The sequence below is a fragment of the Hippoglossus stenolepis genome, chromosome 6, assembly GCF_022539355.2.
Source record: "Hippoglossus stenolepis isolate QCI-W04-F060 chromosome 6, HSTE1.2, whole genome shotgun sequence".
Taxonomy (NCBI): domain Eukaryota; kingdom Metazoa; phylum Chordata; class Actinopteri; order Pleuronectiformes; family Pleuronectidae; genus Hippoglossus; species Hippoglossus stenolepis.
The window spans coordinates 23,903,437-23,917,134 of NC_061488.1; the positions used below are offsets into that span (position 1 = coordinate 23,903,437).

The window sequence follows — 13,698 nt, forward strand, 5'->3', positions numbered from 1 at the left end:
CCTTGTTAGAATTGTCACTAACACACCCACTGCTCGGGGGGGAATCCTCCAGAGGACCTCCTGCTGTGTTTTTCACATCTGGACTTTCTCCAGAGTTTTTACTGGGGAGCCATTTCAGACATGAACTTCGCAGGATGTTCGCACAAACGGGTTCGGACTCTCCCTGGCGTTTCCCCATCACACATGAACAACGCAGCAGGAGATTCTCCGCTCAGTCCCATTCACAACCACACAGAAATCTGTGGAGGGTTCAGGTGGGTGGTGGTGCAGCAGACAGAGGCAGGATGTAAAGTTTCAATTCCATGGAGATCACATGCTTTTTTTATAGCACATCTACAATGGTGTCGGCCCTTATCACCAACAGCTCTCTTGACATCTTCCTCTGTGTCGTCTACGTGTATGACACCACTTTTTCATCCTGAGTCTCACATGAGCTGGCTGGAGAAACTCCTTCCTCTCACTTTGTTAACACGTTCAGCCCCTTTGGAGAATGTCCGGAGATTATCCAGAGTTCAGTGCATGTCAGGAAGCACCTTATGAGTTATGGTCTCATCCACTTTTACCCACAGTGCCCCTGTTTAACCTCGCAGACTCCAGACTGATGTAGCAGCTAGTTCACATCCCAACAACACAGCAGCTTGGGAAACATTGAATCAGACCGTGTCCTCTACAGACATGTTTTGTGCGGAGCTACCAGCCTTCTTCTTCTTCTTCTCCTTCTCCTTCTCCTTCTCCTCCTCCGGAGCACCACGCCCATGCTGGAGCGGCGGGAGGGCCCTTCTTCTCGGGTTTCAGCCCCGAGGAGGTGACCTGGCGCTGAGGGGAGCTGGCCTCAGTTTAGCGGTATGTCGCTGCTGCAGTGCGGAGCCCGTGTGGAGGAATAACGAGGAGTCCCACTTCGGCCAGGTAAGAGCTCACCTGGCTGCTCCAAGAAAACCTCTCCCGTCTCCGGTCTCTGTTTCTCTCTCAGCTGTTCCACTAAAGTCGGACTGCTTCTCCTTTTAAAATAGACAAACAACTAAACTTCCGCCAGCGGACACAGGTTAATCTGCTGCGAGCCTTCATTTTGTGAACTTATGTACTTCATGAATAACTGTTCACATAATTATCACTTAAAAACAATTCCATTTCCATTTCTTTCCATTTGACTGTTACATTGAGCGACAAGCTAATGTGCGCAGTTCCTGAAGCTCCTCAGTTCAATAAACATATATATACATCATGTTTTATAACACAATATAATGTAGTTGTTTACTGGTAGACTAATACTTCAGTGATAAAAGTAAGTTTTTCCTGCAATTGCACTTTTTCCTGTGAAGACGTATTTAATATCTTTATTATTTTTATGAATTAGTGTGTTTATAAACCAGCATTCACTATTATTCTCCCGCAGAAGGACATGTACTTGTTGACAAATAAATCAAATATAATTAAATGTACTTACTTTATGTACTTATAACTTAGTTACAGTGTTTTCAAAATATTTAGTGAGTTTATAATGTTCATAGATGTTAAATGGGTGGCTGGCATCATCACTTTAATGCTACTTGTTTAAGTCAGCTGAAGCCCATTCATGATATTATCGAGCTCCAAATAGAATCAGAACGTCCAGTGTTGCAGATGTATCGTCTGTCCCCTCGCCCACGGGCCACTGGGACACTCGCTGGGTTAACTGGGGTTCAGGCTATTTTGTGCTGGTCATTGTTTCTGGGTGAGATCACTGTAAGGCCAGTAAAAACATGAATTGTTCAGGCTTGCTGTTGTAAGGTCATCTACAGAATCACAGCAACACAATATCAGCATTAAATAATCAATAGAATACCTTTCACGTTGGATGTTGTAATTCCATAAAGAGATTCACTATTATTTGTAGTAAAAGTGGAGAGTGAAATTGGTTTTCCTATGCATCAAGGAGAAGTGATGCTTTACAAGTAGACAGAGATTTGGCAACACGTTCAGTCAAAGTGAATAATTGTCCTCTGTGTATTCTTAAAAAAATCTCGTAAATCAAGAGGACAGTTTTAGGTGAAAGATTAGATTAAGTGTTCTGGTTTGTATTGCTTCGATAACTTAATATAAATCAAATCAACTTAATGAATTGAGAGTGGGGTCAGAGAAAGAGGAAGCTCGATAATAAGTCATCTGCATTGCATAACAACACCCACCTTTTCCTCAGCGTCTGACAGGCAGACAGGCAGGCAGGCAGGTATGCATGACATATGACTGAAGTATAAATTCCGACTTGGCGACATGCAGCTACATGTGTAACAAGAGAAAACATACAAAAAGAGCAATCTGCGAACATCACATGCTGGACATGATGGCTGCACGTCAAGTGGACTGAGTAGCCTTTAGGCAGACTGGAAGTTTCTCTTACACTTTACAGTGGTGGCCTGACTAATCACGACGTGTGTCCATAAACCAGGAAGAAAACTGTGACAGGAATTCATGAAAGAAAAAAAGAAAACCAATTCTGAAATGAAATAATGTCGATTTAAAATTTAGGGAAAGAATCTCCTAATTTGATTGAGTCAAAGTTGACTACTATCATGGTGACAAACTACATAATATGTGTGTGTCAATATTCAGCTTCATATTCAGTAGAGCTGTCTCGTGCATGTTTGTATTTCTCGCCATATGTCCTTGCTTCTCCCATTCCCTTAATCATTTTCACAGTTTCATGTTGAACACAGTGAACTGCCACTTACTCTGAACTCAGATAATTTAATTTGTAACACTTGTCTCATGCACAGTGGCTGGTCTGAGTCTGCCAGCGACCGGCCAGTTAGTTGCAGCTTTGTCCCGTCTGTTTTCTGTCGAACAGTAATCTTATTCACAGAGAACAATGTCTGGGTTTTAGCCCTTGTTTTCTAAAGAGCACCTGCCTACACATCTTTTATTCATTTTCCTACACTCTCCAAGTGTATTTCAAATTTTACATTTAGCTTCGTTATACTGGAGTCAGGCCTATGAAAATAAAAGAAATGAGCTGTGGTGATTCCACATTTTGATTTATGACCCCCCAAATACAAACAATGTGTTAATACAGATGTTTAACAATGGATCTCAAGGCTCATAGCAACTGTTGTTCATGATAAAATCCCCAATTCTTTCTTCATGAGCAAACAAACATTAGAACTTTCCAATATATGTTCCATCAAATGAGCCAGAATTGGTTGAAGGTACTTTGGGATGCACTTTGTATACTGTTAAGCTCTGGCCACCAGACAGAGGCGTGTTAGGTTTACGATTTCCTAAAGTGCTGCGTGTTTGTCAATATTACAGCCCTTTGCTTGTCATTAGCTGTGTGAAGTTTGAGGGTCTGTAATGGGGACGAGCACTGAAGCACCTGTAGTCTGAGTCAGCCATAAAAAGAGTTCCCATGGGAAAATGTGTCAGGGTCTTCTGGTGGCAGGTTTAGAAATTGTGCTTTTTTTTACAAAAGGATTTTATCTGCTCCCGGTTGCGTTGGAATGAAAACAATTCAGAAGGCTGTGAACTTTTACAGAAAAGCACAGTGTCTGTCAATATTTTATTGTTTTCAGTATCAAAATATAGTGAAAATGCTGAAAGTTACCATATTCAGATTTACTATTGTGTGGGACCAGCAGTCCAAAAGCCAAATAAATTAGGTTTGCTATCATTGAAAAGAAATAAAAACCCTTAAATCTTCACATCTGACAAGCTAGACCAAGTAGATCTTTCTTTTTTATTTAAGCTTAACAAATAACATCAGTGATTACTCTGAATTGTTGCTGAAACTGATGATCAACAGGAGATACTAGGATTTCACACAGCAGACACTTATAAAGTAACAATAGCAATAAAAGTTAGTTAGTTTGACTGATATATCGGTTGGCCGAAGATATGAGCCTTTCACAGACATATGTTTGCTGACGTCGGCAGATACAAAATGTTTCACAGAATAAACAATGCAGAAAAAATATTAATTCAAGTTTATTTTCTCGATTCAGGTTCTATATATGTGGTTGTCTTTGTTTTTACTTTTTATCTAAAGTTATTCACAATAAAATGTATGGTTAAACTGTAAAATATCGAGCATCAATTACATTTCTTTGTCACAAGGGTTTGATGATGACATCTCAAGAATCAATAGAACAAGAATATATTGACTGATAAAGCTCTATCAGAAAAATGTATCCCCTAATATCAGTATCGGCATCAGCCCCCAAAAATCCATAACGGTTCAGGGTCTATTAATATATACCTACACAAGCATATTAATAAATGAATCCCTTTGTTTTTCATGTTTTCAGGCTCCACCTGTCTCATGTCATCATCATCATCATCATCATCTCTCTGGCTAATGCTGTGTTTCCTGCTCAGTGTTCTTCTGCTGCTGTCCCCAGGGGTCCATGGCCAAGGTAAAGTGACTTCTGTGATTGATTCAAATAACAGTGACTTTGTAAGAATAAATGAAAGAAATGGCAGAAATACTTTCTGTGTTGTGTAGCAAATTTCAAATGAGAAAATTACAATTTACAAAGCCTATTACCATGTTCACTCACCACACTGATACTGGGTGATTCCTCCCTTTGCTATAACAACCGTCTGTTCTTCATGTAATCGATTCCACAACATGTCTGAGATTCTGCTCCATGTTGACATGACTGCTTCACATCGTTTCTGCAGATCTGTCGGTTGCACATTCACACTGCCAATCTCTTGATCTACCACATCCCAAAGGTTCTACAGGATTCAGATCAGTAACAAACTACTGGAACAATCTCCACTGATACAGAGATTTTACGATTTGGCAATGTAATAACATTTAAATACCATAAAAATGCCAGTCTTACTAATTAATAATACATATATGATTCAGTCTGCCTAGCCTTTTGATTAACTTAAAAAATGTATCATCTTGTGATTAGAGGAAGAGTACATCACAGTGCAGTGATTTTCAATCATTACAGATTTTTATTTCATTAAAAATTCAAAATAAAACAATCAAGAATCAAAGGGCTTACTGTTTCAGTGCTGAATTAATAAATAGCAGTCACAATTACACAAATCTCTTACCCCACAAATCAGGAAGTACAACACAGCTACTGTGCTTGTCTTCATGCTTGATATGTCTGCCTGTCTGGAAAAGCTGTTTTTGTTAGACCTTTGACCCCAGTCTCTAAATCCCCATTAGACCCTATCTGATCCTCTACCAGGCACCCAGGGAAATGAGGATCCCCCAGAAGACCCTGGCCCACACACAAACACACACACACACACACACACACACACACACACACACACACACACACACACACACACACACACACACACACACACACACACACACACACACACACACACACACACACATTCACACACACACACACATACATGCATGTTCTCCATACATGCGATTCAAAAAAAGATCTGTTGAGTGCATAGGGTCATACATCCACAGAAGCCATGAAGACAAAGTTCTATGATTCATGTTCATGTCTACACTCCTTTGTCTTCTTTGCTTCCGTTTTCCCTTCCCCCCTCATCTTCCTCTCCATCTTTTACCCCGCCACATTGTACATACAAAACCCTGACACAGTTAAAGTCTGTGACGTTCCTCTGACATGACCTACGACCTTCCAGTCCCCAACCAGCACCCTGTTCCCGATTCTATACCAGCCAAGAGGACAGGGCGTGCTTTGATGGATGAATAGGCAGCTGGAGAGAGGGATGGAGGATGAGAGGATAGAAACATGAAAGACACTGCTTGTTAGAAAACCCCTGCTGGAAATTATGCAGATGAAGTTGAAACAAGAAGTGGATTTGAATTCGGCAGAAGGAAATGAGAGGGCTTGTTTCTTTGATCTGTGAAAAGTCTGCAGCTGTTATGCTCTTCCTTTTCTCTTGACCCAAATCCTTGACTCTAGGCAACTTGCACACACTCATACTTTTTTTTTGTTTTGCTCCTCTTTTTTGTGAATGTCAAGGTCGTCTGAAACTGACGGTCCTGTCTGAGGACAGGCTGCAGATGAAATGGAAGGAGGCTGATGGACCCGTTCAGGGCTACAAGGTCCGAGTGAAACCCATCTCAGGTGAGACTATCCTGGCTCTGTTGAAGAGTTAAATACAATCCTCCGTGGAATACTTATACAAAGAAATTTACTTGATGACCTAAACCTTCAGTATGTTGAGCTCATTAATGCTCATACATACATCATGGATATGCCAACATATGTTTCAAGAAAATATTACATACATGTTCATATGGGAAGGCAAGTAACATCTGTGCAGTATTTGGAAATATAGTTTCACTTATGATTTAATGAGTTTCCCTGCTCCAAACCCACAGCTCATATATGATGTTCTCTCCCATATACTGCTGCCTTACCACTCACGTGTTCTAAAGTGGTAATGTATTTCTTGTATGGTACACGAGGCCATAGCATACAGAGAAAGAAATGATTGAGTTCAGCTCACACAGCTTCTCAAATGTGCATTAGAAAGAGGGCGTGGTCAATTCGTAATAGCTGTTAAATATAAAAAGGAAATTAAGAAAAAACAGCATCAAAAAACGTAGTGGGTGTGATGGGTGTGATGTGAGTAAGAGATTTAGAATGGAGCCATACCTGTTCAGATCTTATACTGTAAAGCTTTCAGATATGCCCTGAACTCCAGAGGTCTTCCGGAGTTTCTCTGGAGGAGCTGTATGTGTGAACGTAAATGTCAGAGTGAGATCCTCTGAAGTTTCTCCGGCAAGCCCCCAGAATGTCCAAAGGAACAGATGTGAGAGCACAGTAGGAGATCTTCACTGTGAGCGAGTGGGTGTGTTGAAAATAAGGTTGGCTCTAATTTTGGTAATTAGAGCCAACCTTGGTTTCCATGTGCTGTAAATAAATACAGTGGAAACTGGATATAGTGATGAACCATTTACATGGATCAAAAAGCTTGGGACAGAATAGTTCCTTAACAAATGCTATTTAAATAATTTGGTTATAGTGATCAGGTAATCCGCTTACAGTGTTCATTTTGAGTCTTTTCATATATGTTTGGACTGTAAAAAAGTAATTTTATCAGTAATTTGCCGCTCCTCTCTGTGTCTCTATTATTCGCACTGTGCACTGCCAACCGAATCGAGCCAAACCGAGTGCCCCCTGCCATCTCCTCCCGCTCTCCATACAAGTTTACAAATTCAGTGGTTTTTACCCAGTCTGAGTTTAAACATCTGTCCGCTGACACTGTTTGTGTGTGTGAGTGCGTGTGTTGGTGTGTGTCAGTGCAAGAGACAAGCTGAATGTGCGCTGCTATGAAGAAAGATTTTACTCATTTAAGAAAAGTATGGATTATTATGTGGTGATCAGTGTTGATGATGTGGCGGTCATTTCAAACAAATCAGTGTTTTAACTATGGGGGGTCAGATACGTCAGCTGAGCCGGTGTGTGTGTGTGTGTGTGTGTGTGTGTGTGTGTGTGTGTGTGTGTGTGTGTGTGTGTGTGTGTGTGTGTGTGTGTGTGCACGTGATATCTTATCTTAAAATCTGCTGTTACCTTTCCCTCAAGTTCCGGGACTATCATACAGAAGCGACACAATTCAGTTATAGTAATCAACCGCTTATAGTGATCAATTTGGCCCGGGACAAACGTGATCACTATAAACAGATTCCACCGTACATGTTATCTCCGCAGCAGAATTTATGTGTTACTTTCTTCTTCTGCCTGCTGCATCACCCCTCACCTGAATGCTCCAGATAGTTCTGAGTTTTCGTGAACGCGTCTGAGCCGAGAATCATGTTCATGTGAGAAAGGCAAACTCTGGAGAAAGTCCAAAGCCAATTCTGCGGACATCCTCCGGAGTTCCTGTCTGAAAGCGGCTAAAGTGAAAAAGAGGATTTTGAAAGCAACTCTCACTTGCTTTGGTAGCCAATGCAAAGACATCAGAGCAGGTGATATACAAACTTGTTTTGAATTTGTGCAGCCATTTAGATTAATGGAAAAACCCATGATAAGGGTTATCAATGCAATGAAATTCTTAGTTCTCTTGTCTCTGCCTGGTGCCGCCGTTTATTAAAATAAAAAATATAAATAAAAAAGCTAGAAACATCCAAAGAAAACTAGAAACATTTAAATATATATACATACTGGTTTTAATCATCAGTAAAAGGGATTAGAGATAAATAACAGCTGAGGTAGATAGGGTGATTTAGGTGTGCTGAAAACAGTAAAAGACAGTATAAAAGTCAGTGCAGAATCATTCAAGTTTGTGCAAAAAGACAACAAGGTGCATAATGTTCACTGTGTGCAAATTGTTCAATGTGCAAAAAGTTGCATTAAGTCCTTTTGGTTATGTGTGGAGAGTGGGAGGGGGAGGGGTCAGGGGCAGTGGCTTGCAGATGTTAATCAGTCTTATGGCTTGGGGGTAAAAACTTGGGGGTAGAAACTGTGTGGGATCTCTGATTGTTGTTCCGGGCACTTCTGAGGACCCTCTGCTGATGGGAGAGATGGGAGGCTCGTTCCAGTGATGTACTGGGCGGATTTGACCACTCTCTGCAGGCGTTTGCGGTCTGTTTGTGTGCTGTTCCCATACCATGCTGTAATGCTGCTGGTCAGAATGGACTCAATGGGGCACCGGTAGAGGTTGCAGAGTAGTCCTGATGGCAACTTGAATTTCCTGAGCCTCCTCAGGAAGTACAGCCTCTGCTGTGCCTTCCTGATCAGCTGAGTGATGTGGTGGGAAGTGGTGTTTCCAATCCTGACAGATTGTGGTCGGCAGATGAGGAAGTCTGAGATCCAGTCACAGAGTTGGGTGTTCAGTCCTAGGCTGAACAGTTTCTGTGTTAGTTTGGCAGGGATGACTGTGTTGAATGCTGAGCTGTAGTCAGTGAACAGCATTCTGATGTAGGTGTCCTTGTTTTCTAGATGGGAGAGGGCAGTGTGCAGGGCAGTACAAACTGTGGGTGAAAAGAAAATCAGAAGGATACCTATTTTTATGGTGTTAAATTTATTTAGGATGGTTTTTTAACCTTTTTTTACAATTGTGGCTAAAATGCAAAAAATGTTAGAATAAAGAAAGAGCCCTTTAACTTCCTCTGAGTAGTGTGGCTGTTGACTGACGGATGCTGACTGTCACTGCATGCACTCTGCGATAGCTCAATACTGCAAATTACAACAAAAACAACATAATTTCTTCGCGAACACAAATAACGTGCATGATCATTTGCATATGAATGTTAATACCAGGTCTCAACAGGGCCTCTGTAATCCAGACTGAAGTGAAGGTGTCAGCTGTCTTGCTTCACAGGTGATGGTCTGGATAAGAATGCAGCCACCCCTCCTCCTCCTCCTCCTCCTCCTCCTTGTCGTTCTTCACACCAATCCCTCTAACTTCTTCCTTTACACAGTTTTCTTTCTGTCACAGTCTTATCTGCCATTCCACACTGTTCAGCTAAGCCCAGACAGGTCTTAAACAGAGACAGGGGTGGGTGGGGGGGCTCTCAGAGGAAGATTTCAGTCCCACACAAGACTTGCCGGTCCTTGAGGTAAAGGGTCTGGGAGGAGGTGGGAGGGGGGCAGCATGAGGGTGAGATTAAAGGGCAAGGTTAGGCAGTACAGTTGTAGGAAATGCATTAGAGAAGAATTGCAGAAGGTTGCAACATAGATCTGTGATTTAGAGGACAGAGGAGGAAGTGGTGTATATTTTGTTTAGAGCAGAGGAATATTTAGAAAAGTAGATAGAGAGGAAGGAGGGATTACACAGCAAGCCACGGAAAAGATTTTGCTTCAGGGTGAATGTATAACAAAGACTTGTATTTTATAGTCTTAAAAAAACTTACTAACAATATAATAAATAGGACAAATTGTTAATAATTTTGAAGTACACAATGTGCTTGAATATGGAATAATTTTCTTAATATATTCAAAGTAGGGCAAACAAATCTTTTTTTTAAATCATCACGATAATTCTTTATCGATATATATCACATTATAAATCAAATCATTATTTCTGTCATTTCTGCTTAAGATGGTAAAAAAGATGGGCATGCTTTCCACACAATTTGCAGAGCACGCTACTCTGCTTCTTGTCTGACTTTAAATAGCCAAAATATCTCCACACTACTGAATGGCTCTGACCCTTCTTTTCAACCATGTCCCCGTCTTTTAAGCCTTGGTCTGTGTCCATTGGGGTGTCTTCTTCGGTAATGCTGTCTCTCGAGTTTTCGTTACATTTCCCGTGGTCATATTCTCTTTTATCTCGCTCCCACTCCTGACTTACTAGTGTGCACGGCTGCAGTAGCCCAAACATTCGCACGTGTGCTGCTGCCGGCTGCTACTGCTACGCTCTGTGTTGTGTGCGTCATCCTAACCTGAGCTGGCTGTAAGTCTACTCCAGCCACATGATTGGTTCGGCGTGGTGCTATTCTCATTATCATTGGCTGTTCGTGTTGTCTGTCAAAACATGGATGGAATGAGTTCTATCAAAGTTGTATTTAATTATCTTTTTATCGCCCAGCCCCAGTTCAAAGCTATAAAGCTAACAGAAAACAAGGATTGTTTTATCTGTGCACCTTACTGAATCAGGAATTGTGCATGGATGTTTGACCTATAATTGGCCTCTCTGTGTAAATTGTGGCCCCTTTATGGCCCCTGATTTAGAAATATCCTAGATGTGCTGCTGTGGTTAACTGACAGGGATAATCTCTCCACTGCAAAAGATTGGACAACTTCTGATGACTCATTTGATTAATTTATGTTTGCTGTGGATGTGTTAGTCACAGGATCAGATGAATCAGCATATTGGAGGGAGATGTCTGATCTTGTGCTGCTGCCTTCAACTTAATATGGTCATAACTGAAGAGAGGGTTTTAAGAGAGTGAACCTTGAGAAAATGTGATGTGGAATTGCTGACAAAGCAGAAGAAAGTATGAAGGAGTATACAAAAAAGTATACAAAGAAGCTCAGCTCCACCCTTAAACTAACATAAAGGCTCTCTCCTGCAAATGATTGATTTTTTTTCTTCAGCAACAACAAAAAAGATCTTTGGTAGTGCCAGGAACCACAATTCTGGTATTTTTAAACCTGGGCCCTCTGTTCGTAACTGTGGGTGTGTAAAGGAATGGTACTTAACAAACACGTTTTGAATTGGTTCATTAGATTGCTACGGAAAACTATTGCATTCACTTGAGAAAAAAAGATCTAATCTGTTTTTCTGAATTAACAATATAATTAAGTTGTTAATTCAGAAAAACAGAGCAGATTTTTTTTTAAAGAAAATATCTCGATTACTTCAGAAAAACAGCTGTTTGAGTGAGTAGCACTACGGTTGTTGCTGCATATCAGCCCAACCCATAAGCAATCCTCGAAAAGTGCTGTACGGTTACAAGTACGGTGTCAACAGAGGTAAGACCCAAGTATCTCTAAATGTCTCAAAACCAAAATAAAAACAGATTAAACTGAACAGACAGGACAAGAGGTTGTACCATTAATTTGCACACTCACATTTATGTGGCTCAGGTTGGAAAATACTGGAATTCCCCTTCTAAACGTAAAACAAGGCAATAATCCCCCAAAATGCTTGTCTTCTCTTTCAGAGGTCCCACAGCCAGAGCTGATGTTGACCACCACACGGGGCCGAGCTACCGTGGCAGGACTGGACTCCAGCCAGGAATACGCCCTCCAAATCCTGGTGCTCAATGGGACCACAGAGAAACTTCTGGCAAAGAGACGATTCACTAGTAAGTAACACAGTGAGGTGGCTGGGAGAGCACATAGGGAGGTAGATGAACACAAAGGGAACAAATGATTTGAGCTTATTGGGATCAAGGCCACTGGGCTCAAACGTGACTTACGGAAATGAACCATTAAGGTAAATCATCACAGGTGGGAAGGTATGAAAATGCAGTCTTACTATATGAGTATGTCAGACAAGGATGGTAAATGTAGTTCTTATCTTTGATGTTGAACTATTCACTGTGGGTTTGCTGTTTACTCACCATAGATTGACAGGAAAAAGAAATAGACACAGTGTGTGGAATAACAAGGAGAAATAAGTTAGGTTAATGGTATGTGCATGAAACCACATATCTATATAGTCCATCTCATATCATAGTGTAAGATTTTTTATTATTTTTTTATTTGGGATTCAGTGGAATTTCACAAAACACGCCACAGTGTTTTTGCGGGGTTGAAAGAGGAACATAGAATCCACAGGCCCGATGAGATGTACAACACTGATGAGAGACACAAAGAAATACCATCAGCCCTGCTGTTCACTCAGTGGGTAGTCATATAGGAGGGGATAGTGCATTTTTCACATTCTTACGCACACACACAAACACACACACACACAAACTGAAGCTGGATTACAGGCTGAAGGTGGGTTGTGTTTGAATTTACTGTGAGTCGATAAGCATGTTCCAGGGTTGTAAATCTGCCCACCATTTGGTCCTCTGTGGATCACAAAGGAAACCTTACCATCAAAATGACACCCTCAGTAATGGCTTTTGCACTGAGATGACAGACGAGCAGCTTGCAGAGAGTTTGTCTTTAGTTTACAGGTTATTTCTGACGGGAAAAAAGGAAGGATGCTAATTTGCACCTTTGTTTGGAGTAATCGTCTCTGCTTGGCGATCAGCGTCAAATGATCGTCACCTATTGTTCCTCAGGTTATTTCAGACACTTGCTGGATCCATCATTGTCATTTTCCACTGCAGTGACAGTTAATCTCATCACAGCACTTTGTCTATAGATTTTCCCTGATTTCCCTTTTCACTTATGACATTTTATTTTGAGACTGTTAGACAGGTAACCCTTCCCCAGCTCATTAGATTGTATAATATGTGGAGCTAACCCGTGGTTGCTTGCGAACCGTGCCAGTGATAGTAGGTTACTGTGTCGAGACGAACATGTGCAGGCATGCCAGAAAAACATGTCGACTCGGAAATTTGTAACATGGGACTGTCTAGCTGGAGTCTGGGAATTCCTTTCCGATGTGGCTTTGCCTTTTCCAATCGCTTAAAGCCCCTCTGGGCCCAGTACTTATTATGAGCCATGCCAGTGATAGTAGGTCACTGAGATAAGATAGTTCTTACTTCCCTGGAAATGTCCCCCTCACTTTGCTGCTGTTGAACTTGTCTCTTCACTCCAGGCGAGGATTAGCAAACAAGACCTGTTAAGGCCAGTGAACAATTGTAACATATGAAACAGCTCTGTCTTTACCTCCAGCTTTTTCTTTTTTCTCTCTCTCTCTAATGTCCAACTTCTCTAAAACTGAAACCAAGTTTGAAAATACACCACTCATTTTCAGAAGGCTTTACAGTAGTTTTACTCAAAATACAGGGGCCTTTGATCTCAGAGAGAAGATACAAAAAGGGGATAGGTGCCTGGCTAAAATTCTGCTGATAGCTTGTAAGAAAGCAATCAAAAGAAGATGGGGTAAGCGATTGTAGAGGAAAGTCATGGAAAAGTTTACTCATAAGACTACAAGAAACAAGAAATGGACATAATTCAGAAGCAACAATAGCCACAAAGACTATGGGGAAGACAGAAGTACTTGCTAAAAACTGAGAGAGAGAATAGATGAACTGAAAGAGGTGTAACAGTTCTTTTGTTTGTTTGTTTATATGGCTGTAGAAATGTTGAAATATCAATGAAAACACGACTAGCTGTGTTATTATGCAGAGTCTATTTACTCATCATCAGACTGAGCTAATTATGTGAAATGAAGAAACTAAAATAACAG

General features: G+C 41.0%; 1 protein-coding gene across 2 annotated transcripts in view; it reads left to right on the forward strand.

Annotated features, from left to right (window-relative positions):
- The first annotated feature begins 759 nt into the window (after window positions 1-759).
- LOC118110758 (collagen alpha-1(XX) chain) overlaps window positions 760-13,698 on the forward strand; it is a 37,434-nt gene continuing 24,495 nt past the window's right edge. For both annotated transcript variants that reach the window (XM_035158798.2, XM_047340264.1), the window contains exons 1-4: window positions 760-906; window positions 4,278-4,385; window positions 5,955-6,059; window positions 11,549-11,692. In XM_035158798.2, the coding sequence (XP_035014689.2) occupies window positions 4,292-4,385; window positions 5,955-6,059; window positions 11,549-11,692 (343 nt within the window). In that variant the 5' untranslated portion in view covers window positions 760-906; window positions 4,278-4,291. The remainder of the gene's footprint in view (window positions 907-4,277; window positions 4,386-5,954; window positions 6,060-11,548; window positions 11,693-13,698) is intronic.